The 24,837-nt window shown below is 53.2% G+C and overlaps 2 protein-coding genes across 7 annotated transcripts in view; one reads left to right on the top strand and one right to left on the bottom strand.

Moving 5' to 3' along the window:
- ARHGEF40 (Rho guanine nucleotide exchange factor 40) overlaps nt 1-16,320 on the top strand; it is a 21,634-nt gene extending 5,314 nt beyond the window's left edge. For 2 of the 4 annotated variants that reach the window (XM_082384932.1, XM_082384930.1), the window contains exons 5-24: nt 57-177; nt 753-849; nt 960-1,040; nt 1,173-1,289; nt 5,237-5,332; nt 5,438-5,553; nt 5,929-6,055; nt 7,711-7,833; nt 7,935-8,078; nt 8,579-9,189; nt 9,316-9,550; nt 9,912-9,998; nt 10,601-10,816; nt 11,537-11,707; nt 12,517-12,694; nt 13,429-13,533; nt 13,765-13,908; nt 14,416-14,546; nt 14,963-15,008; nt 15,129-16,320. In XM_082384932.1, coding sequence (XP_082241058.1) covers nt 57-177; nt 753-849; nt 960-1,040; nt 1,173-1,289; nt 5,237-5,332; nt 5,438-5,553; nt 5,929-6,055; nt 7,711-7,833; nt 7,935-8,078; nt 8,579-9,189; nt 9,316-9,550; nt 9,912-9,998; nt 10,601-10,816; nt 11,537-11,707; nt 12,517-12,694; nt 13,429-13,533; nt 13,765-13,908; nt 14,416-14,546; nt 14,963-15,004 — 2,942 coding nt within the window. In that variant the 3' untranslated portion in view covers nt 15,005-15,008; nt 15,129-16,320. The remainder of the gene's footprint in view (nt 1-56; nt 178-752; nt 850-959; nt 1,041-1,172; nt 1,290-5,236; nt 5,333-5,437; nt 5,554-5,928; nt 6,056-7,710; nt 7,834-7,934; nt 8,079-8,578; nt 9,190-9,315; nt 9,551-9,911; nt 9,999-10,600; nt 10,817-11,536; nt 11,708-12,516; nt 12,695-13,428; nt 13,534-13,764; nt 13,909-14,415; nt 14,547-14,962; nt 15,009-15,128) is intronic. The other 2 variants (XM_082384931.1, XM_082384933.1) reach the window with 2 other exon arrangements.
- On the bottom strand, nt 16,160-24,837 carry ZNF219 (zinc finger protein 219). 3 transcript variants are annotated; one of them, XM_082384956.1, is made up of 5 exons: nt 24,411-24,837; nt 18,202-19,354; nt 17,947-18,132; nt 17,502-17,633; nt 16,160-17,238 (listed from the first exon to the last, which is right to left on the bottom strand). In XM_082384956.1, the coding sequence occupies exons 1-5, from the start codon at nt 24,627-24,629 to the stop codon at nt 16,634-16,636; spliced, it is 2,295 nt and encodes a 764-aa protein (XP_082241082.1). In that variant the 5' UTR covers nt 24,630-24,837; the 3' UTR covers nt 16,160-16,633. The 3 variants fall into 3 exon arrangements, with proteins under 3 accessions (XP_082241082.1, XP_082241083.1, XP_082241081.1); XM_082384957.1 differs by adding an exon at nt 19,653-19,744 and having other exon boundaries at nt 17,947-19,354; nt 24,411-24,443; XM_082384955.1 differs by having other exon boundaries at nt 17,947-19,354; nt 24,411-24,836.

Below are 24,837 nucleotides of genomic sequence, written 5' to 3'. Positions count from 1 at the left end.
GGTGGATGGGAGGTAGGCAAGGCCTGCCCCCAGCCAGGACCATTTTGTGTCTTCAGGAGGGGTGGATCAGAGTGGGCGAGCTCTGCTGACCATTACCCCACCGTGCCCTACTGAGGAGCCTCCACCCTCCCAAGACGTGCTGAGCGCTGCTCTTCATTACCTCCACTCACTGCTCAGGTAACTGAGGCCCAGGCTGGCAGCTTGCACACTAACCTCCTGGGTTGTGAGGACCCTGCTCTCCTCTCTCCTCAAGACATTGACCTCTAGGATACCTACTTCTTCAACCCTCAGATTTTCAAGTCATTGCTCTCTGACCTTACCGACCCCTGACTTGCAGCATATCTTCATCAATCCTCAAAATCAACACTGCTGACTTTCAGTATCCTGAGACAAAACCTAGTTTATCAGAACCTTGATTAACTCATTCAACAACTCTTTCTTGAGCACCAGAGCCTATTAGGCAGTATGCTAGGTGCTGGCATTGAAGTCATACCCTTCCAGAGCACAGAATTCCTAACTTTTTAATCCCTGATCCCATGACCCAGTAGCCACGCGAATATAGAATCCTAATTGCTAGGTCACTACCTCTTGGACACATGTCCGAGACTTTGACACTTTGCCCATCGCCAGGAACTAACTTTTCCTGAGGATGAGTAACATTAACACACACACACACACACACACACACACACACACACACACATACACACACACACACACACACAGCCTACTTGGATCTTCTGCCCCCACAGGCCTGACTTACAGGTACTGGGGCTGTCAGTCCTGCTGGACCTTCGCAAGGCACCCGCACTGCCTCCAGCACTCATTCCTGTCCTGAGTCAACTTCAGGTAAGCAACCCCTTGAGACAAGTACTTCTTCTGGGTCCTGACTCTTCCCTAGTGGTCATTCCAGGCCACCCCGTTGCTCACAATTTAGGGTTATTCTTCTCTGCCTTCAGGACTCAGGAGACCCTCCCCTCATTCAGCGGCTGCTGCTTCTCACTCATGATGACCCTCCAACTGAACTCCATGGATTTCAGGTTTGAGCCCCTCACTCCCACCTAGTCCCCATCAGTAGTGGAGAGAAAAGAAGAGGCTGGCTGGAGCCCCAGGCCAGTCCCTGAGTCCCTAGGTGCCTAGGCCAGAAACCCCCTGCCTTCACATGTCTACAGGGTGCTGAGTTGCTGTCAGAGAGTGATCTGAAAAGAGTGGCCAAGCCAGAGGAGCTGCAGTGGGACTTGGGAGGTCACAGGGACCCCTCTCCCAGCCACTGGGTAGAGACACACAAGGTAAGCTTCACCTCCCCCACTCAGGACACTGGGAGCCAGGAGTGACCCAGCAGAGGACATTCTAGGAGAGAGAGGACAGATCTGAGATATGACCAAGGGGTTGAGGAAAAGTGGTTTCCCTTCCATTTAGTTCAATAAATATTTATGGTTCACAATTCAACAAGTGTTTATGAGCAAATTCAATTCAACAAGTATTTATGAGCAAAAGACTGTGCATGTGCCCTGGGCTACTGGAGAGATGGGACGAGTATGTTAAATAAATTCTCTTTTTCCTTCTAGTTTTGAGATATAATTGAACAAGCACTGAACAAGTTTGAGGTGTACAACATAATGATTTGACTTACATACAACCATGAAGTGGTTACCACTAGTTTAGTGAACAGCCATCATCTCCTATAGATACAAAATTAAAGAAATAGGAAAAAAATTTTTTTCCTTGTGATGGGAACTCTTAGGATTTACTCTTAACAACTTTCATATATAACATACAGCAGAGTTAATTATATTAGTATTTATCATGTTGTACATCACATCCCTAGTGCTTACCTGTCTTATAACTGGAAATTTGACTGTCTTCATCCAATTCCCCCTCCCTCTCATCTCCTGCCTCTGGTAACCACAAATCTGATCTCTTTTTCTATGAGTTTGTTTTGTTTATTTGTTTTTGAGGTATAATTGACCTACCACACTATGTTAGTTCTTGGTACACAACATAGTGATTCAATATTTCTATGCATTTCTCCATAATGTCTAGTTGTCATCTGTCACCATACAAAGATATCACGTAATTATTGACTCTATTCCCCACATTGTACATTTTATAGCCGTCGCTCATTTATTTTGCAACTGGAAGTTTGTATGCCTTGATCTCCCTTACCTATTTCTCTCCTCTCCTCACCCCCCTCCCCTCTGGCAACCATCCGTTTGCTCTCCGTATCTATAACTCTACTTCTGTTTTGTTATGTTTGTTCACTTGTTTTTAAGATTCCACATATAAGTGAAATCATACAGTATTTGTCTTTCTCTGTCTGACTTATTTCACTTAGCATAATACCCTCTAGTCCATCCATGTTGTCACAAATGACAAGATTTCATTCTTTTTTTATGGCTGAGTAATATTCCATTGTATGTATATACCACATATTCTTTAGCCATTCATCTATTGATGGGAACTTAAGTTGCTTCCGTATCTTGGCTATTGTAGATAATGCTGCAATTAACACAGAGATGCATATATCTTTTCTAATTAGTGTTTTCACTTTCTTGGGATAAATACCCAGGAGTGGAATTGCTGGATTGTATGGTAGTTCTATTTTTAATTTTTTGAGGAATATCCATACTGTTGTCCATAGTGGCTGCACCAATTTACATTCCCACCAACAGTGCATGAGGGTTCCCTTTTCTGCACATCCTCACCTACACTTGTTATTCTGACAGGTGTGAGGTGATATCTCATTGCGGTTTTCATTTGCATTTTCCTGATGATTAGTAATGCTGAGCATCTTTTCATGTGCCTGTTGGCCATCTGTATGTCTTCTTTGGAAAAATGTATATTCAGATCCTTGGCCCATTTTTTAATTGGGTTGTTTGTTTTTTCGATGTTGAGTTGTGTGAGTTCTTTGTATATTTTGGATATTAACCCCTGATAAGATATATCATTTGCAAATATCTTTTCCCATTCAGTAGGCAGTCTTTTCATTTTGTTGATGGTTCCTTCGGTGTGCAAAAGCATTTTAGTTATACGTAGTCCCATTTGCTTATTTTTGCTTTTGTTTCCCTCGCATAAAGAGAAGTATCAAAAAACATATTACTAAGACAGATGTCAAACAGTGTATTGCCTATGTTTTCTTCTAGAAGTTTTATGCTTTCAGGTCTTACATTCAAGTCTTTAATCCATTTAGAATTTATCTTTGTGCATGGTGTGAAAGAGTAGTCCAGTTTGATTCTTTTGCATGTAGCTGTCCAGTATTCCCAATACCATTTATTGCCGAGGTGGTCTTTTCCCATTGTATATTCTTGCCTCCTTTGTCATAGATTAATTGACCATATGTGTGTGGATTCATTTCTGGGTTCCCTATTCTGTTCCACTGATCTATGTGTCTGTTTTTGTGCCAGTATCATACTGTTTTGATTACTGTAGCTTTGTAGTATAGTTTGAAATCAGGGAGCATGATACCTCCCTTGACTTTGTTCTTTGTCAAGATTGTTTTGGCTATTCAGGGTCTTTTGTATTTCCATACAAATTTTAGAATTATTTGTTCTAGTTCTGTGAAAAATGCCATTGATATTTTGATAGGGATTGCCTTGAATCTGTAATTGTCTTGGGTAGTATGGACATTTTAACAATAATAATTCTTCCAATCCATGAGCACGGTATATCTTTCCATCTGTTTGTGTCATCTTCAATTTCTTTCATCACTGTGTTATAGTTTTCCAAGTACAGGTCTTTTACCTCCTTAGTTAACGTTTATTCCTAGGTATTTTATTCTTTTTGATGCAATTGTAAATGGAATTGTTTTCTTAATTTCTCTTTCTGATAGTCCAGTATTAGTGTATAAAAATGCAACAGATTTCTATATATTGATTTTGTATCCTGCAACTTTACTGAATTCATTGGTGAGATCTAGTAGTTTTTTGGTGGTGTCTCTAGGATTTTTTATGTATAGTATCATATCATCTGCAAACAGTAACCATTTTACTTCTTCCTTTTCAATTTGGATGCCTTTTATTTCTTTTTCTTCTCTGATTGCTGTGGCTAGGCCTTCCAAAACTATGTTGAATCAAAGTGGCGAGAGTGGGCATCCTTGTCTTATTCCTGATCTTAAAGGAAATGCTTTCAGCTTTTCATCATTGAGTATAATGTTAGCTGTGGGTTTGTCGTAAGTGACCTTTATTATGTTGAGGTATGTTCCCTCTTTACCCACCTTGTTGAGAGTTTTTATCATAAGTGGATGCTGAATATTGTGAAAAGTTTTCTCCACATCTATCAAGATGATCACGTGATTTTTATCCTACATTTTGTTAACATGGTGTATCACGTTGATCAGTTTGCAGATGTTGAACCATCCTTGCATATCTGGAATAAATTCCATTTGATCATGCTGTATGATTCTTTTAATATACTGTTGGATTTGGTTTGCTGGTATTTTGTTGAGTGTTTTTGCATCTATGTTTATCAGTGATATTGGCCTGTAATTTTCTCTTTTTGCGATTCTTAATATGACATTAAACAGCATATCATTTTTGGTGGATGATAAGTCAGAAACAACTGGAGAAGAGTGCAAAATAGTATCACTGGGGTTCTAGAAAGAGCGGAGAGTCAGAGAGGCTGGTTCTGGTTCCATGTGACCTTGAGCAAGCTAATGTACCTTACTTCCGGAGATGGTGCCTTTCTGTACCTGCTCCCTGCACCAGCATTCCAGCCTCAAGATCATTGCCCTCACAGTCCAGCAACTGTGACATAATCTCTGATTCTATGAATCTAAATTCTGTGAGTATTCAAGAAAAGAGGTATGAGCATGATCTGAGCCAAGTATTAAAGGGGGTCTGTAACATGGTCTCTAAGCTGTGGATCAAAGGGGAAGTGCATCTGAAGAGGCAGAGAAGAGGGTTTTATAGGGTCAAGGGCCAGTGCAGATGAGGGAAAGGAGATTCATGTTTACTAAGCTGTAAAATGTGCCAGGCCCATGAGAGCTGCTTACCTAGCATCATCTCTTTAAACCTTTAAATCCAGTGTGTCTTATCATGACTTTACAGTTGAGGAAACTGATGTTCAGGAAGGTTTCTGGACCTGCCTAAGGTCATACAATTAGTAAGCGACAAAGTCAGGAACTGAACCCAGCATTGCCCCCATAAAAGTCTCTGGGGTTGCCCCTCCTCCACCCTAGGGCTTAGGCCCCTTATCCTGAACTCTGTCCCTGGACTCCATTCCTGTGTGTTTGTCTCAGGAAGTGGAAAGGTTGTGCCGCCTGTGCCGAGGTGTGCTGGGCTCTGTACGGCGAGCCATTGAGGAGCTAGAGAGAGCAGCAGAGCCAGAGGGAGAGGTAGGAAATGAGATGGGACAAAAGGGGATGAGGTGGGGATGGGTCTGGGCTGAGCTGAGGACCTCCTGGTGGAACCCCAACTGTCAACTTCTCCCCGCCCCTCAGGAGGCGGCAGGAATGCCTGAGCCCCTACAGAAGGTACTGGCAGATCCCCGGCTGACGGAGCTGCAGAGGGATGGGGGAGCCATCCTGATGAGGCTGCGCTCCACCCACAGCAGCAAGTACGAGGGATGGGTGTGTGGGTGCAGGTGGACATGGAGGATGGAGACACAGCAGAGGGCTGCCAATTCACCTTAGCTGCCAGATAATTCTTACTAAGCATGTATCTGGACAAGATATGCTTCACCACTTATCTCATAACTCTCACAACATCCCTAGGTGCTAGTTATGATTATCAATGGGGATTTGGAGGATTAGAAATGTTTAATGTCTTGGCCAAGGTTGGTCAGTAAATGGAAGAGTAAGGATTCAGATCCAGGCCCATACTCTGACCCAGGATGCTGTGCCACCCCTCACGCTGGGATGCAAGGATGGGATGGGGTTGCGGGGGAGGCTTGACAAAGGCAGTGGTTCATTCTGCCCCCCTCCCTACCCAGGCTGGAGGGCCCAGGCCCAGCTACACTGTATCAGGAGGTGGACGAAGCCATTCACCAGCTCGTGCGCCTTTCCAACCTACATGTGCAACAGCAGGAGCAGCGGCAACGCTTGCACCGACTTCAGCAGGTGAGCCAGGACCTCCTCCCCCATGCTTCTTAACTCCACCTGGGGGCCTGGCCTCCAGCACCCTTTCCCACTGATACTTACAGTTGATGGTGTTCTCCTAACCTGGCTTGGTCGAACGGCCCTCCCTCTCTCCTCATCTCCCCTGGAAGTTGATCATGGTCAGTGTGAGATTCAACAAGAGGGAGATAGCATCTCAGCACCCGCAAAGAAGAGAAGCCAGATCTCGCCCTCCCACTGTTGATGTTTGATCAAGGATCCTTAGAGATTGTGAGAGATGCTTAGGTGCCCTAGGGGATTCTGGGAAGGGCCGATTGACTCTGAGTGCCTACTTCCTTAGCTTAAAAGCAACAAATGTCTATTGATACCAGCTCCCTCCACCTGTTATGCAATGTCATCCCCAAACCTGAGGATGGAAAGGTCCCACCTCCCTCCACCTTGGAAGGAGAGGACAATGGAAACTGCTAAAGACCTTGGAAACCAAGGCCTCTTTGTGGGAAAGATTCAGGAATAAAGCTGGCTTCTCTGAGCCCTGATTCTTTTCTCCTGGGGTTAAGAACTCCATAGGGATTTGCTCTCCACCCTACCTTGTGGGGTAGCAGGGGCACTGAAATCTGATTGCTCCTCCATAGCTCCTAAGTGTGGTGAGTGAACACCTCATGGACCTGCATGTGGCCTTAGGGGAAAGGTCTTCTCAGGGTCAGTGGTAAAGGGGGTGGGGGGGCAGGGCTCTCTGTTCCTGAGATTTCTGCATATTATTTAGCTTCCTCCATCCCAGCATCCAAAGGTTTGTATCTCCTACTGTTTGTTTGTTTGCTTATTAGCTGTTTTCCTCCTGTGTAAAAACTATTAGCGCACAGGATTTGGAGTCTAAAGTGTTCAGCTTGAGTTCTTCTCTGCTAGGAGTGAGATATTGGACAAGTCTGGAAGCATCCCTGAGTTCCCAAGTCCTCATATGCAGAATGGGGGTGATAGTAAGGCTTACCTCACAAGGGTGTTCGGGTGATTAAATGATTTCAGCAAAGGACTGTAAAAGTGTTTATTGTTGGCACAGGTTATTGGGAACATTCTCAAACTTCCCGTCCTCAGGCTGTCTCGCCCCAGATTCCAACCTTTCTTCAGAGGGAAGAATTACCATCCCTTTTTGGTCAGATATCCCAGAACCAACACGAGAGTACCTAGAGCCCCATAATAGGCAACTGGAGCTACACACACACACACACACACACACACACACACACACACACACACACACACACACACACACGCCTGGGTTGTATCTCCAAGCCTGGTCCCTGTCACTAGGCTCTATGAATGTGAAATTTCTCCTGGCCCTCGTGCCTCTGGCTCACACCAATTTTATCTATTTCACCCGGAGGCATAGCCCTGGAACCCTAGCATGCGTCTCTCAGTGCTTCCTCCAGCCCAGCCTCCCCTTCAACTGGTGCTTTACAAAGATGGCTTACTCACTTTACTTGACCCTTGTGGAAACTAGCACCATTCCCTGTTATCATTTCCACTTTACAGCTGAGATGAAATGGTTTCCCCCAAGGTTCTACAGGGTGGGGCGGTGGGGTCAGAGCTGGATCTCAGCTTTCCTTTCCACTGCACGGCCCCTTCTCCCTCACGGCCCCGCTCTCCCACCCTGTCTGCCCCAGGTGCTGCAGTGGCTCTCGGGCCCGGGGGAGGAGCAGCTGGTGAGCTTTGCTGTGCCCGGGGACTCCCTGTCTGCCCTGCAGGAGACAGAGCTACGATTCCGGGCTTTCAGTGCTGAGGTTCAGGTGAGAAGCGGGAGAGGGGCAGGTGAGGGGAAACACGCGGGGAGGGAAGGGGAGACTGACTGGACTGAGGGCCAGGTCTGAGAGCAGCCTCCCTTCTCCAGGAGCGCTTGGCTCAGGCGAGGGAGGCCCTGGCCCTGGAGGAGGACCCTGCCTCCCAGAAGGTTCTGGATATCTTTGAACAGCGCCTGGAGCAGGTTGAGAGTGGCCTCCACCGGGCTCTGCGGCTACAGCGCTTCTTCCAGCAGGTATGTGCTGAGCCTCTTCCTTCTATGCCCACCACTGCCTTTCTTCTGCCTGGAGAAGCTGATCGGGCAGTTGTTAGAAGCAGGGACTTAGGAGGCCGTCTCCTGGGCTTTGACTCTTGGCTCTGCCGCCTACTTGATGAATGACCTGGGACAGGATACTAAACCTGAGTGTGCCTCGTGGCACCTCCCTTACAGGGCTGAGTGAGGATTACGTAAGCAGTATGTAACAGGTACTTAGCACAGAGTCTGCCACTTGTAAATTCTGTGTAAGTATCGGCCATCCTTTCATCTAGGCCCCGCTGTCTCCATACCAGCTCAGAGTGACACGCTAGGCCGTGATGCTGGGACAGTGAGGGGAGGTGTTCTAAGAGGACTGGGGTGTGGTGGGCCTTGGGAAGCCACCAGCGAAGGAGGACAGGAGCTGTCACCGGGCAGCGTGTGGGAGGGGCACAGGACCTCACTCCTTCCCCTCGCCACTCCCCACCCCTTTGGCCTTGTAGGCACATGAATGGGTGGACGAAGGTTCCACGAGGCTAGCAGGAGCTGGGCCGGGGCGGGAAGCAGTGCTGGCAGCCCTGGCCCTGCGGCGCACCCCGGAGCCCAGCGCCGGCACCTTCCAGGAGATGCGGGCCCTGGCCCTGGACCTGGGCAGCCCGGCGGCCCTGCGAGAGTGGGGCCGCTGCCGGGCCCGCTGCCAAGAGCTGGAGAAGAGGGTTCAGCAACAGCTGGGAGCGGAGGCGAGTCCACGGGGCCACCGGCGACGACGGGCAGACAGTGCCGGCAGCGGAGGGGCCCAGCGGGGCTCCCACAGCCCCTCACCCAGCCTCCGTTCCCTGCTGCTCCCCAGCAGTCCCGGGCCGCGGGCAGCCCCGTCCCACTGCTCCCTGGCCCCCTGTGGGGAGGACTGTGAGGAGGAGGGCCCCGAGCTGGCTCCGGAAGCAGAGGGCAGACCGCCGAGGACCGTGCTGATCCGAGGCCTGGAGGTCACCAGTACGGAGGTGGTAGACAGGACGTGCTCACCCCGGGAACACGTGCTGCTGGGCCGGGCCGGGGGCCCAGAAGGGCCCTGGGGAGTAGGCACCCCCCGGATGGAGCGCAAGCGAAGCATCAGGTGAGAGCCCAGCCCAGCTGGTGCCCGAGAGGCAGGCCCAGCTGGCCCGCAGGAAAAGAACATGATACTGTTGGCATGCTCCTCCCATGCCACAACCTCCCCTGTCACTCCTCGTTGTACCTGCAGCGCCCAGCAGCGTCTGGTGTCTGAGCTGATTGCCTGTGAGCAGGAGTACGTGGCCACCTTGAGTGAGCCAGTGCCACCCGCCGGGCCTGAGCTGACCCCTGAATTGCGGGGCACCTGGGCCGCGGCCCTGAGTGCCCGGGAGAGGCTCCGCAGTTTCCACCGGACACACTTTCTGCGGGAGCTTCAGGGCTGCACCACCCACCCCCTGCGCATTGGGGCCTGCTTCCTTCGCCATGTGAGTCAGCCTCTGAAACTCCTTCCAGGGCTTCTCCCTTCACACGTCCCAGCCCCATCTGCTTGTCCCTCCTTCTCAGTATCGGCCCCCCGACCCCACCCACCACCAGAACGTGTGGCCCCAAACGCCGGCGCCTACTGCTGTTTGCTGGGCTCCTGGATCCACTCAGCTCATGTGTCCCTGACGTCCAGTGCCGCCTGGCCTTCGCTCTCTCCACGGGAGCCTGTCACTCCCCAGGCAGACTGAGCGTCCCCTGGTGGCCTGTCCCTCCTTCGGGCTCTACAGGATGCGGAGGAGGAAAGGGAGAGGCTTGTCTGCAGGGCCTCGCTGGAGATGACTTACCGCTTCCCTACCGGCACAGGGGGACCAGTTCAGCCTTTACGCCCAGTACGTGAAGCACCGGCACAAACTGGAGAATGGTCTGGCTGCCCTCAGTCCCCCAACCAAGGTAACTTTTTCTCCAACCCTCATGAGAAGGGGAGGGGCCAGGAAGACCTAAAATCCACCCAACCTCAAAATCTCTCAGGGAAGAAAAGCTTTCCTGGATGTGCCCAGGAACGTCACCTACCAATAATCTCCCAGAATTGCTGAGGGTGGGACGAGCACTGGACTGGGAGCCAGGTGAACCCGGGTTCTTATCCAGCCCACCTGAGGACTTTGGGCAACAGTCTTGATTCCTCTGGGCCGCTGTTTCTTCATCCAGTAAATGGTGGCAGTATTCACTATAGCTAACTAAGAGAGTGCTCTGAGGGTCAAAAGGCCTCACATCAAAAGATGTGAAAGTGATTTCAAAAGTTAAAAGCCAGAGAATATAAGGGATTACTTGTATTCCTCTTCCACTCTCCTTCAAGATATAGAGGACAGCTGAATCTCCTGCAGCCCTCCTGCCTCCTTTCTTTCTGGGGGGAAGGTTTTTTGCCTTACCTTTGGGTGTATCTGGGCTTGACCTACCCCTAAAAACCCGGAGTACCACGCATCTTCCCCGAAGGGCTCAGACCCGAACAGCTCCAGCCCCTCCCCTCATTCCTATCTGTTTCCGCCCCAAACTAGGGCACAATGGAGGGGGGCCCTCATCTGCCCCGGGCCCTGCAGCAGCCCCTGAAGCAGCTGGCCAGGTATGGGCGGCTCCTGGAGGAGCTCCTAAGGGAAGCTGGGCCTGAACCAAGTTCTGAGCGCCAGGCCCTTGGGGCTGCCATGCAGCTGCTCCGGGAACAAGAGACCCGCGGCAAAGACCTGCTGGCTGTGGAGGCGGTGCGTGGCTGCGAGGTGAGGCCATGGCTCCAGACGCTCCAGCTCGGGCTGCCTAGCCTCGTAGCCTCAGAAGCAGTGTGGGCTGGTGACCAGAAAACTAGACTCGAGGTCAGAGGGCTCCAGGCTGTAATTTCTAACCAGCTGGATAGCTTTGGTCTAGTCACTGAACTTCACTGGGGCTCCATTTCCTCGTCTATAAATAAAGAAGCTATGTCCTGCCCGACATCCTGTGACCCTATATGTGCCTGTGCTTTCCTATTCCTTTCCTAATTCTTATCTCTGTCTACCCTGCACTTCATCCTGTATCTCAACATTCAGCATATACCTTATTCTCCTCTCCTTAGTCTCTTTCCAGTCCTGAGGTTCCAGAACAGGTTGGAAACCTACCTCCTCTAGGATAGACCTCTTTTCCCTTCAGTTCTTTGCTGATTTGATTCTCTTCCTGGGGCAAAATGGTGCTTTGGTCCCCAACATGCAAAGGCTTACCCATTGGAGGCTATAAACCCTACTGTGTGATGTACCTTCTATCTTCAGAGGCAGGGCTGTGCTGCTGGGCCAGGTGTGCTGTGCATGGTGACCAGTGGATGGATTCTAGGCCAAGGGCTTCCCTGATTTCCTGACTCTGCCTGAGAACCAGTGCATTCGGCCCCTGGCCCTATAAATCCCATTTTTACTCCCTGTATAATATATACAAAGGGCTCCAGGGCCAATGACCTTTCCTTTTGCTTTCCCCAGATAGATCTGAAGGAGCAGGGACAACTCCTGCACCGGGACCCTTTCACAGTCATCTGTGGCCGGAAAAAGTGCCTTCGCCACGTCTTTCTCTTTGAGCATCTCCTCCTGTTCAGCAAGCTCAAGGGCCCTGAGGGGGGGTCAGAGACCTTTGTTTATAAGCAGGCCTTTAAGGTACAATGCCTGGGGGGTGGGGTGGGGGTGGGAAACCATGGGGATGGGACAGGAAGTCATGCTCTTCTTGGGAACGCAGGATGTTCTGGAAATTCAATCCCAACCCAGGTTCAGAATCTGTATCATCTAGAAAAGGCTTTGGCCTGTAATCAAACATCAGGTTAGGGTGTCGAGGTGACAGAAGTCCCTGTCATTGGTCTACTCCATGGGGTTCTCCTTATTCATGCAGGAGATTCATGAGGCATTCCAAACCAGAAGCGGGGAGGACCTTTCCCATTAAGAACACACATGCTTTCTGAGTTAGGGATGGTCCCTGGGGGAGGAAGAGAAAGGACACTATAAATATCGCTTAACTTGACGGAACTGAAGAACCCAAGAGGAGGGAGGCCTTGCTTTAGGGAAACAGCCTTGATATCCAGATAAACATCAATAGCGGCCTAGTCCCAGATCAGGCGTTATGGCATGACTCCTAATAGTTTCTGACTTTGTCCCCCTACACTAGTTCCAGCAGAGTCCCGTATAGAGAAAAAAGCCTCAGTTTGGAATAACATAGCCATGAGTTTGAACTCTTTCTCCAATAAGCTATGATAAGCCCTTGGACAAGTTGCTTTGTGTGTCTGGGCACACCCCCTTCTGTAAATCGTGCTTGTTATGAAGACTAAATGCAGAGCACTTGGCGCATGGTAGGTGTTGAGCAAACATTTACTAAGCATCTACCAGATGCCAGGCTAAGTATAGTGCTTTTCCACGTGGTACCATCTAGCCAGAATGCACTCCGTCTTCACCCACTCTCCTCCGCTTTTTCTCAGACTGCTGACATGGGGCTAACAGAAAACATCGGGGACAGTGGGCTCTGCTTTGAGCTGTGGTTTCGGCGGCGGCGTGCACGAGAGGCGTACACTCTGCAAGCAGCCTCACCAGAGATCAAACTCAAGTGGACAAGTTCTATTGCCCAGCTGCTGTGGAGACAGGCGGCCCACAACAAGGGTACCAGGCAGAGCCGGGAGAGGGTGTGCTTGGGATCAAGGTTATGGCAGGTTAGCTGGAGAGTGTGGAGAGTGCCCAGGGGAAAGAGGATGTAGGATGGAGAATGACGTATGAGAAGATTGAAGATCTGACATGAGAGAGATTGCTGACATAGAACTTAATCTAAGGTGCACCAAAAGGAAAGAGGAAGCTAGCAAATTTCAGGGAGGCAAGCGCAAATGGCTGGGCAAAAGAGAGTGAGAGCTTGCTCACCGGACCTGCCTTCCAGAACTTAATTGCGGTGTTACCAGGACTAGTTTGTTTGTTTTGTTTTGGGGGGTCTTTTGCTAGTTTTTGTTTTTGGTTTTTGATTCTCTGAACCTCATTCCACTCATCTGAAAAATGGAAAGTAACTTCTACATCTCGGTATGATAGGAAGGATTAAATAAGGTGATATATATGGAAGCACTTGATAAACTGTAAAGGTATGTAAAAACGTGAGTTTTGCCCTTAATGCCCAAGATAAAGGGAAGAAGGTATTAGAAGAGAAGCTGGGAAGCCGGAATGACAAGTGGGCAGGATGCAGCATATAGGAGAGAAGAGACAGATGTCTGAGGGGGAAGTCGAGGACCACGATCACCATCCATGTCATAACAGTCAACAGGAAGAGTGACAAGAGATACCAGAGGAATAAGAGGGAGGAACGAGAGTTGGGAAGGAGCAAAGAGGTTGGTAACAGGGTCTCTGTTCCCTAGAGCTCCGAGTGCAGCAGATGGTCTCCATGGGCATTGGGAATAAACCCTTCCTGGACATCAAGGCCCTTGGGGAGCGGACGCTGAGTGCCCTGCTCACTGGAAGAGGTGAGGGCCAGAGTGCTGGGGGGCGGGGGTGGCCTCCAGCAGTCAAGACCTTGAGAGCGAAAGCACAGTGAGGAGGCATGGTGGAAAATGAGGAAAGGTCATGAGTGGATATGTCTTCCCAGAAACTGTGGGACTGACTGGGAGGCCCTCTATGAGCTGAGGGCCATTTCAGGGAGCCAGGAGGGCTTTCCCACGCCAGCACCCCACCCCTCCACCCCCCACTCTCTGCAGCCGCCCGCACCCGGGCCTCGGTGGCCGTGTCATCTTTTGAGCATGCCGGCCCCTCCCTTCCCGGTCTTTCCCCGGGAGCCTGTTCCCTGCCTGCCCGCGTCGAGGAGGAGGCCTGGGATCTGGACGTCAAGCAAATTTCCCTGGGTGAGGCACCTCTCAAGGGGTGGCTCCCAACAGCTGGGTCATCATGGTGAAGTTCAGGCTGCTTGCTGCGGAGCAATTCCTTTCTCTAGCCGAGGGGCCCAGCTGCCATGACAACTATGTACAGCTTCCCCATTGCTAAAAGAGCCTTCCATCTGGTTGCTAGGGTAATGCTTACAGCAGCCTGTTGCTAAGAAGCACTTCCTCTGTACCTCTCTCTCTCTAGCTCTCCTTGGGTTTCTATGGAAACTGCTTCAGCTTCCTGTTGTACCCTCCTGGTGCACCACGGCAATCCTTATAGTTTCCTGTCGCTTCCTCTCTGGTTGCTCTAATGATGCTGCTGACAGTTTCCTGCCTCTTGGTAGGGGGGTTCTCTTGCAACTGGATTGCTATGGTGACTTACAGCTTCCTGTTGCTCTGGAGCTTTTTCTTCCCTGATGGAGCAGCTTGGTTACTTAAGGTAATCTAGAGGGGTTCTATACACTGCTCTCACCCTAGCTTCCCCTCCAGCCCCAGAAACACTTGCCTCTTCTGGAGATGTGTCCCCAGGACCAAGAAACAGCCCCAGCCTGCAACGCCCACACCCTGGGAGCAGCACTCCCATCTTGGCCAGTGGAGGGATCTTAGGGCTATCCCGACAGGTAGGTCCTTGCAATAGGGCTGAGAACGGGGTAGTCTCTTCGCACACTTTCTGGGTGGGCTCTTCTGATCATTCAACCCATGAGGGGCAGGGGGACCAGTGAGCCTGTGCTCCCAGCAAGGCTACAGGTTGGATGGATGTATTGTCCAGTCTGCCTTTCTCCTCTTCCCCAGGCCTGGTTGAAAGGGCTCAAGGTCAGAAGTGAATCTTTAATAAGGAGTGGAGGGCAGGAGTGATAGAAAGGGGAGAATTCCAACAGCCTGGACTTGGATTATATCAGCAAAATTCAGGAACGCTGGGGAGGAAAGAGGGGTGAACTAATTGACAGGCTTGGGAGAGAGAGAAAGGTTATATAACCTCTCTGTATAAGAGGTCGTTTCTTATCCTTTAAATTCACCGCAGTTTCTCTTCCCTCAGAGTCATGCCCGAGCTCTGAGTGACCCCACCACACCTCTGTGACTGGGTGAGTTGGTACCCGCTTTCTACCACATCCTACAGCCTTTCCTCTTCCCTTCCCCAGCTGCTTGGGAGTCAGCTTCTTCTCTCTCCCAACCCATCTTCCCTCTTCTTTCCTGGCATCTAGAGAAGATCCAGAACTTGGCTACAGCCCCTCCTCTCAGCACGCTTTGGGCTGGGATGCTGGGGGGACATAGTGGAGGACTGGAAGAGCATTGAATTCCTTCCCTCTGCTTCTTGGACAGAAAGAAGGTCAAAGGACCAGTGTGTTTCCCTGCTACTGCTGTCTCTAGCTCTCCCCAGCCAGGTGCCTTCCTGCAGGAACCAAAGTGTCCACACTTGCTTGCCTTCATACCCTGGAGGTGGGGAAATTATCCCTCGTCCAGTCCTTCCCCATCCGGGGCCACTGCATACTCCCAAGACACCGCTCCGTGTCAGCCCTTCCCCGACAGCCTGTGTTCGCCCCTTCGTCCTGCCCCCTGACTCTCCTTGAGAAGACTCATCTCTGCCAGTTCCTGGTGACTCCATTCTGGGGTGTCATAGGAAACGGAGCTATGCAAACCATTATAGAAGGGTGGGCTAGGGAACTGCAAACTTTATATATGTAATAACTGTTATTTTAATACTATTGTTATATTAAATATATTTACTCACACTTTGTCTCCGAAGAGCTAGAGCAGACCTCAGGGTTGGGGTGATACCACTAACTTGAGCACTTCCGCTCACCCAACCATTAACTAGAACACAGAAGATAAAACCAAGGCTGCAAGGTACCCTGTACCCTTTACTGGGCCAAAGCTGGGCCCGTGCCTGGGTGAATGTGCGCCCTCCCAGAGGAGTGGCCCCCAGAGGCTCAATGCACCCTTTGAAGTTCCTGCTCTCATGCTGCACCCACTTCTTGAGGCTGAGCTGGTTACAGTCAAGCTGGGGTCCAGCACCATTCAGCAGTTCTCAAAATGAGGTCCTCAGATCACAGTACATGAGAACCCCCTAGGCTACTTGTTAAATGCTCGTTCCTGGGCCCCACCCCTGAGCTACTTAAGCCAAAGCCTGAGGGTAAAGCCCAAGTTTCTTACCAAGCTCTTTGGGTGATAAAAAGTGCCTGAAGAGATGACTATTTTCTGGACACAGTGGCCCAAGGAGGACAGGACATAGGCAGGCAGACACAGTGCCCTGTGCCTCAAGACACCTGTTTATTGGGGACACAACTCTGCGACAGGGATGACAGGAATCGTACCAAAAATAGCAACGTCTACAGGGCCCCTGGAGGGGCTAGAAGGGTACAGTGCCCCCACCCCCACCCATTGTACAAAAATAAACTCTCACGCCTATGGACCAGCAAAGACTGGCAAAGCTGCCCCTCACCAGGAACACTCCTCTCTGCCAGCCCTGGGACCCCGTTCTTTGATCCTCACCCCTGCCACTTCTAAGGCACTGTGACTCTCTCTTGGGCTGGGTGGGTATCGCCCACCCACCCTCCTAACGCCCTCTGCCCCCTCCACCTCTGGTCCGCCCGGGGCTGGGATATGGGTCCCACGCTGCCCCCTGCTGGCTGCTCTACCCAACTACCTCTAGCGCGGCCCCGCTCCTGCGGGGTAAACTCACTAAGCTAACAGCCCGTAAGAGGGCTCCCTACCTTTCTTGCCCCCCCAGCCCAGCCTCTCCTGAACGCAACAGCCCGGGGCCCTCCTCCCCTTCCTGCGGAGGACTGGGAGGGGTCTCTCCGGACGGTGCCCGGGCATAGGGCGGGGATGCATCGGCCTGGGGCGGCCTGCGGCCCCGAGCCCTGCGGCTGTGGTGCACTTGCAGGTGCAAGGCCATGAGCTCGGGGGCTCCAGTGGCGAAGGGACAGAAGAGGCATCGGTGGAGGGCACCCCCCGGCCCAGCCTCGCCTCCCGGCCCTGCCCGCAGGGACAGGTCGAGGGGTTCGGCCTCACCGCCTCGCCCGTTGCGCAGGGTCCTCCCGGGGCTGGCGGGCTTCCGACGGGACCCCGACGCGGCGCCGCTCGAGGGAGGCCGAGAGCTCGCTGTGCCCTCCACCCAGGTCGCAGGCTGCGCAGCCGGCTTGGCTCCCGACGACTGGGTTGCACCCCGCTGGGAAGGGGGTGGCGGCTCTGGAGGAGGCCCGGGGCCTGCCCCGCTCTTCTGCTCCCGGTGGTGGCGCTGCAGGTGATACTTGAGCGACCCGGACTGGGTGCCCGCGTAGTCGCAGTGCGGACACTTGTAGGGGCGCTCTCCTGGAGGGAGGGGGGTGCGATAGGGCCCGAGTCACCATCACTGCCAGCCCTAACCCGCAATTCACTCCACGTACAGACCTCCGGGCCAGGAAGAAAACCGCGCCTCTCCCACCCCTCCGATTTAATTAAGAGGCGTTTCCTAACGATCTCATCTGGACAATCCGAAGGCAGCCGAATGTCATCTCCCGGCGTTTCCCATAGAACCTCTCACCCCCCTTCCTGCCCTCCAGTCCCCTCCCCACCCCGGAGGCTGCCCCCCTCACCTGTGTGCACTCGCAGGTGCACTTTGAGGTGATGCGCTGAGCGGAAGGATTTTCCACAAAAGGGGCAATCCTTGCCGGTGGCCCCCCGGCCCCCTTCAGGCCGGGTCCCTCCAACTAGGAGCCCATTCTCTTCTGCAATACACACATTAAAAGAAGTCAGAGGGACCCTGTGCCCTAACCCTATTAGGGCCTTGTGTCCCCATACCCACCCACAGTATTGCTTCCCCTCCCAGCCCAGAAGGAAACAGCATGTTTGCGGGAACCTGAGGGGTCTGATTTGCTGTGAGTGGAAATGTACCCTCAAAAGGTTGTAAAGCCTCCAGAGGAGGAAAATTGGGAAATAAGAAACAGGTCCTTTTTAAAAAGGAGGGGACAGGAGGGCAGTGGTGGCGTCAGAGTGCGCCCAGGATGCCGAAATCCTCAGAGAAAGGAGACCCTTACGTACCCTGCGTGGCGGTGGACCTCGCCGGGGCCCCCGCAGCAGTCGCAGAGTGCCCTGGGCCCTCGCCTGAGCGCGGGGGCAGTGAAGCCAGAGGGCCCACCGCCCTGCTGCGGGCCCAGGTTTCTTCCTCTGCCTCCACCACCTCCTCTTCCTCGTCTGGCTCCTCCGCGCGGTGCCGGCGAGCCCGGCCTGGGAGAGCAGAGGGCAGTGGGCGGAAGCCTCCAAAGCTGCGGCCAGCCCCAGGCTCAGCGCCCTCACCATTGGGCCGGGCCTCGCCGGCTCGCAGGCTCAGGTATCCCAGGAGGCTCGGAGGCTCACGGCGCTCAGCCGGGGTGGGCGCCGGGGCCAAGAGGAGCGCGGGACCCAGAGGCTCATAGGCCAGCAGGCCCAGGTCAGGAGGCTGGGGTGCCCGGGCAGGCCCAGAACCAGGCCCCGGGGCACGCAGCGGGCCCAGCTTGCTGGCGTGCACCTTCATGTGGTTCTTAAGGAACCAGGGCTCCTTGAAGCAGCGGCCACAAACAGGACATGCATGATCGAAGGAGGCCTTGTGCTTGCGCATGTGGCCCTTGAGAAACCAGGACTGCGTAAAGCTCTGGCCACACACTTGACAGCGGAACTCCGGAGGCGCGGGGGTCTCCTCGGGAGCAGCAGGAGCGGAGACGGGGGTTGCCTCACGTTCAGGCTCCGGCTCGGGCTCAGGGACGGATCTGGGTTCAGGCTGGGGTGGAGGCTGAGGCTGGGGTGCAGCCGAGGTGGCCGCCAGGGGGCGCTCAGGAGCTCCGTGGGCCGTCAGGCTGTGGTGCAGCAGCTCCTCCTCCTGGCTGGAGCCGAAACTGCACAGGCCGCACTTCCAGGGCCTGTGCAGAATGTGCAGGTGGCGTTCGCGCTCCGCCGCGGTGCGAAACTTGCCTTTGCAGAAAGGGCAACGGAAGGCGGACGACGAAGGAGCCTGGGACCGCGCCAGGCCCTCAGTGGCAGGGGTGGCCTGCAGGCCCGCTGAGCTTCGGGGTCTCCCCAGCCGCGCTTCCCGCAGTAGCGCGCGCTCCTCCAACTCCAGCAACAGGCGCGCGGCGGGGCTTCGCGGGCGCTCAGGCTGGTGCGTGCGCAGGTGCGAGCGCAGCAGCGCCCGCTGCGCAGCACGGTGGCCGCAGTGCGGGCACTGGAAGGCCTGGGCGCCTGGGTGCGCCCGTAGGTGCAAAGCCAGGATAGAGTTGAAGCGGAAGCGCTTCCCGCATACAGGGCAGGGGAAGCGCCGTTCGCCTGTGCGACTCTCAGACCAGCCCACTGCTCCCATCCCCGGAGACCCGGCGCTTACGCCTGGCCCGTTGGAGTAGCGCTGCAGATCCAGTTCGCCGTCGAAGGCCGGTGGCGACGGCGCTAGGTGGCCGCCCGGGGCGCGGGGACGTGAGCCCTGTGGAGAAAGATGTGAGTAGAGCAAAAAGGTGGAGAAGGGAGAGCTGTGGGGAAAGCAAGGGCATGGAGAGCCAGAGGAACCCGAGGGAGGGTGGGTCAGGGCCTGAACCACGAACACTGGGTGCCCCTCCCACTCACCTTGGGGAGGCTCGGGGATGAATGGGAATTGAGCTGTTAGGGCCACGAAAACAACTTCTGGTAATGGGAGGCCAAACAGAGAGAGAAAGAGAGAGAGGTAGGGAGGGGAGGAAGTATAGTTGCAGGTACTCATAGGTTCAGGCCAGAGCTTCACTCACCTCCATGGACCCCCTTCACATTCTTTGGTTCTGAGGAGTGCAGGGAAGAGGAGGAGGAAAAGCTGCTAGTGAAGGCAACAGGTGCTGAAGAGCTAAAGCAAGAGAGACAGATTTGGAGGAAGAGGTGAGCCCTGGTTTTCAGCAGTGGGAAGAGTCACCCCAAACCCCAGACTCTTAGCACCCTGAAACCTATCCCTTCTCCTTCCTTACATCCTGAGACAGGAGGGGGCTGCTGTCTTCAAAACTTGTACTCCTTTATTTGCCCACAAGTCTCCCTGATAACCCAGATTTCTTCCCCCAAATTATTCGTATGAAATGCCTTGTCCAGAACAACCACTACCACCACCAAGCCCCCCCGCCCACTTCCTCTCAACCCTCGTGGTGGAGGAGACCATCACAGTATACCCTTCTCTCATTTAGGTTGGGCTGTGCAGCTTGAAGAGCAAATGGGGTGGGCTTGCCATGCTCCCCAGTTATCCAAGTGGGACCAGTTGCTCTCAGACCGCTAACTGACCAGCCAGCCAAACATTCTTCCAGGCTCCATAGTTCTTCCTTCTGCCTTTACCCTGTCTTTCTGTCTTTCCCCCTCTTTCTTCCTCCCTCCGCCTGGATTCCTGATCCATTCATTTCCATTCATTACAGAGACTCATTCATGCATGGGAGAGAAACACCTCCCAGCAGCAGAGAGTCTGGAGACAGACAGAGGGGGAGGGGCATGAAGGGGGAGAGAGCCAGAGGGAGAGGGAATGAAGAGAGAGTTGGGGGAGGAGTGGAAGTTAAGGGGCGCTGCTGGCTTTGGGAAGGGGTTAAAAACTGCAAATACCGGATTGGATTCATCCCCTTGTTTCAAACCTTGGAGCCTGCAGTTTGATGGGGCATCTCAGCCCCTTTGTCCAGGGCTGTTCCAAAGCAGGCTTTCCTCCTCTCTGCAGGGGAGAGGCTCCCTCACACAAGAGGAGGATTACACAGGCTCTGAGCTCAAGAGGCTGGAGTGAGGGACGGGGGGCGGGGCTGGGCCATCTGCACAGATAGGGGCTCAGCACATACTGTGAGCTGGAAAGGGTTAAAGTTCTCCAGGCTAAAATTCTCTGGGCCTGGGATGTGCAGAGCTCCAGTTCTGAGGATGAAGAGCAGTGAGAGGAAGAGGACTTGGTGGCTGGAGAAGGGGGGGGGGGGGGTCGGGGGTGGAACCTCCTGATTCTAAGCTGCAGAGGAGGTTAGCATTAGGACTTAGAAGCAACCCCAGAATTAAGATTCATGGAGATAGGCCTAGGAGAATGGACCAGAACTCATCCAGTCTATCTTTCTTACTTACATATAGAATTGTATCTGGTCAAGGCTAGACAAATGTGGGCCTAACCTTTTTTTTTTTTTTTTTTTTTTTGCCTGAGATAGAAAGAATATTTGAGATATAAAGAACTTCCTTATAATAGGCATTGTGAAACTGAAATCGGTTACTGAGAAAGAAAAGGACTCAGCATTACTTTGCTTAAGGATCTTTAATAGAAGAGAACTGAGCCAGGAGTCAGCCCTGCAACGAGAAAAGGCTCTGGAGATCCAAGGCTTCTTTAATTTTTGACATTTAGTAGATAGGATAAGACTCTATGAAGGGGCAGGTACCTGTTACATGTGGAATCTGTGTTATGGGAATTTTATTAAGAGGAGATTAATTAACAAAATGTCTTTGTCCAAGGATCAGTAAACAACCTCCAGCACCACTTTTAATATCTGTATTTCTGTAGCTCCAAATTAAGGCATCCACCCTCATTTTCTGGATCCTCGAAATAAGCCCCTTTCCTGAGACCAAGAGCCTAGCCAAGTTCGCTGAGTAGTATAATGAAAGGTGAATTAGAGTACAACTGAGGGGTGCAAGACTATTGTGGGCCCAGTCAGACCATTAATAGCCCTGCAGTCCTCAGTAAATCACTTAACCTCCTGGTTTACTCATCTGTAAAATAAGAGGGTTGGACTGATTTATACTGATGGTCCCTTCCAGTTCAGAAGTTTTGTGGTTCTGAGTCACAGGACTCTTCTGGACCCCAGAAAGATGCTGAAACAAATGGTCATTCCTTCAGTACCATGGAGAGTGCAGTGGGCTACCAGAGGAGCCACTTTGGCCACCTCCGTACCATAGAGCAATGAAGTACTAGAGGGGCCACATTTGCCATTTTAGCACCACAGATAAGGCACTGAGAAAAGCCAGAGGATTTGTAAAAATTCCTATCTGGAAACCATAGAGGGGGAAAAAAAATAGTGGTACCAGAGGGATTATTTTGGCCTTTTGGATGTCACTGAAAATAGACAGATATAATAGAAAATAGATGTAACTAGAAGAATTTTAATTAGCTATAAGGAGTGTTCTGACAGTTACAGTTTGTACATCCTGGAATGAGTTACTGAGGCATCGTATGTGGGTCCATCACATTCTGTTGCTCTCCTGGGGATTCCCGGAACATCCTGGTGTACAGCCAATCTGGTATATTCAGAGGAAGCAGATGGTGGGGGAGGAGGGGGGAGGCTGGGAATACTGCATGGTCATAGCTGACTAACCTATGGGCACATACTCTGATTCTGAGAAGATTCTAGAGCCCCTAAAACTGCCTATAGGATAGTAAACAAAATACCTCACGGGAGGCTGACCTCATATCCAAGGCAAGTAGAGTAGGAATTGGGCAAAAGCTTCCTCCCCCAAACAAAACAAAAACAAAAAACCTGCTTTGCACATAGCAGTTTCCAGGATGGAAATCCAGTGATATACAAGAAGGCCCAAATTGAAGCTGAATTCCCAAGAAGGGAAAGTTTCCCCAGAGGGTGGCCTCAAATCAACAAAACCACTGAGAGACCCTCCTAGGCCCAGTCAAGATCTCCTGAATCATCTCCTCACCAAATGGGGTCCCAAGAACCTGATCCCATGAGTTTTTCTCAATAGGAAAAAGCACTGACAGAGCCCCAGATTTTATGAACTGACCTGGGACCTAGATCATGCATGTACTGCCTGTGGGCAATAGTCAGAGTTTTCTATAGTCAGGCCCTAAACACCAGCCATGAGACTTAGCCAGACAGTAGCACTGACCTACTTTCCACCCCCACTGGGAATCAAGGGTTACCTTACCCTTATTTGGGTTCTATAGGGATGCAGGGCCAGGGATAGGGATCTAAAATCTTTCCAAAGCAACAGGCCAATTCCTTTTATGTGCTAGGAGAGCTGGTGTGGACCATCATACCTTACTGAGTAGGGAAGGATGGAAGGGTTGGTGAGAAGACTCTTAGAAACAACTGGGACAAGTACATAGAAGCATCTGCTGACTGGAGGACCATGAAGATTGTCCCTCAAGCTTTGTGATTCAAAAGTTTTTAGGGTCAAAGTGTAAGGGGCAAGTGTTCAGGACTTGAAGTATATTTGTGACTAGGTCTCTGCCTCTGGTCATTTCTAATATTGTACTTGATGTTTTTCCCTCTGAAAATCCTTATACCTTCCAAGTCCCCTAACAATTGATTAACGCTGCACTAGATGGAGTTAAAAGGAAAGGGAACTCCTTAGGTGGTCTAGAGTCAAGACCACTTTTATCACACAGACATGTCAGTAGTTCACTTTTATGGTCTCCTCTCCATGGCCCTCTGAACCTCATTGCTCAGGTGGCTCCCCCAAACTGACCCCACAGCATAGCTTGCCCACCTTTTAGATCCAGTTCTTGGGAAAGCCTCCTTCCCTCCATCCTCACTGCCCTGAGTTGGGGTTACAGACCTCAGTCATGGGTTTCAAATGTACAGCCTGAGGTGAGAGGAAGGTACACCTGCTCACCTACTGCCACCCCACCATGGAGAATCTTATCCCAGGGGCATGTCCCAACTTGACCCCTCTTCTGAAAGTTCTGGAACACCTGGATTTGGGGGAGGGGGCATGTAGCCAGCCCTAAGCCCCTTTAGCTGGAGCTGACCCTAGAAAGGTCAGAGTCTTGGCACCCATAGGAACCTCAGTTCTCAGATTAGGGGGTGGGGAGTGGGTAGGAGAGCCTCTGGGAAAATCTCCCTCCCAGAAGTAGATTGGCAAGTAGGGCAAGACCTTTCATCCTGCACAAGAGGTTCTTCCAGCAGCACCCCAGACCCCTCCCGGGGAAGATAAACCAGAAGGATGATGGGGGACAGGGCTGGGAGACTGGGAGGCCAGGGCTCAGCTACCCGGGCCGGGAGAACAAAAGCTGAGTTGCAGCCGCCTCCGCCGCTGCCGCCGGCCGAGCTCTTTGTGACACTTTGTTTGGGACGCAGAGAGGGAAGCACCCCCCATCCTCTCCCCTCCCCCACCCCCCGCTCCCGGAGAGTTTGGGTCCCTTCCCCCTCCTCCATCATCCCTACCTGGGCCGGGGGGCACTCATCCACTCTGGCTCCCAGCTTTGCCGCCCCGCACCCCAGGCCCCTCGCGCCCTGCATTCGGGCCCCTACAAAGACGCCCGCCCCCCCACCCCCGCTGGCCTTTCCCCTTTGGTGTCCGCTTTCCCGGCTCCCCCACCTGCCCCCCCCCCCTCGAGGCCCCCCTAGCTCTCCAGGCTTCCGTGGCCGCCGCCCCCACCCCGCCCCCCCAGGAGCTCTGGGCGAAGTTTGCTTGGGGCCGAGCCGGCGCCCCTCCCCCGCCCCCGCCCCCTGCACCTGCTCCGAGCCGGGAGCGCGTAACGGCCCCCCGCTCCGGGAGGGGGGGCGGGGGCCGGGGGCGGGGGCCGGGTGGCGGAGGGGGGGCCGGGAGTGGGGGGAGCGGCTACTCACGAGCCCCGGGCGGGCGGCGGCGGAGCGGGCGGCGGCGGCGGCGGCGGCGGCGGCGGGCGGCGGGCCGGCGGCGCGGGCGTCAGCGTTACGTGGGGCCGGGGGAGATGCGCCGGGCCCCGGCCCCCCCGCCCCCGGCCCGGCCCCCGCCCCCTCCCCGGTCCCCCGCCCCCGGCCCTGGCCCGCATTGTGTGCGGCGGGAGGCGGCCCGGCCATTAGCATGCGGGGGGCGGCGCGGCGGGGCTGGGAGCCGCGCGGGAGCGAGAGCGGGAGCGGGGCTCTGGCTCCGGGGACAGGGAGCTGGGGACCCCGGGAGCCGCGAGAGGCGGCCGCCAGGGGCGGGGTGCGGGCCGTTTGGAGACTGGGGGCGCTGTCGGAGGGAAGGAGGGAGGGAGCGGGGGTGGGGCGCACGGATGATTCCAACAGGAGA

Source organism: Balaenoptera borealis (assembly GCF_965194805.1).
Source record: "Balaenoptera borealis genome assembly, chromosome: 3".
Lineage (NCBI taxonomy): Eukaryota > Metazoa > Chordata > Mammalia > Artiodactyla > Balaenopteridae > Balaenoptera > Balaenoptera borealis.
Note: the sequence above shows the minus strand (reverse complement) of the source record. Positions and strands in the feature narration are given on the sequence as shown.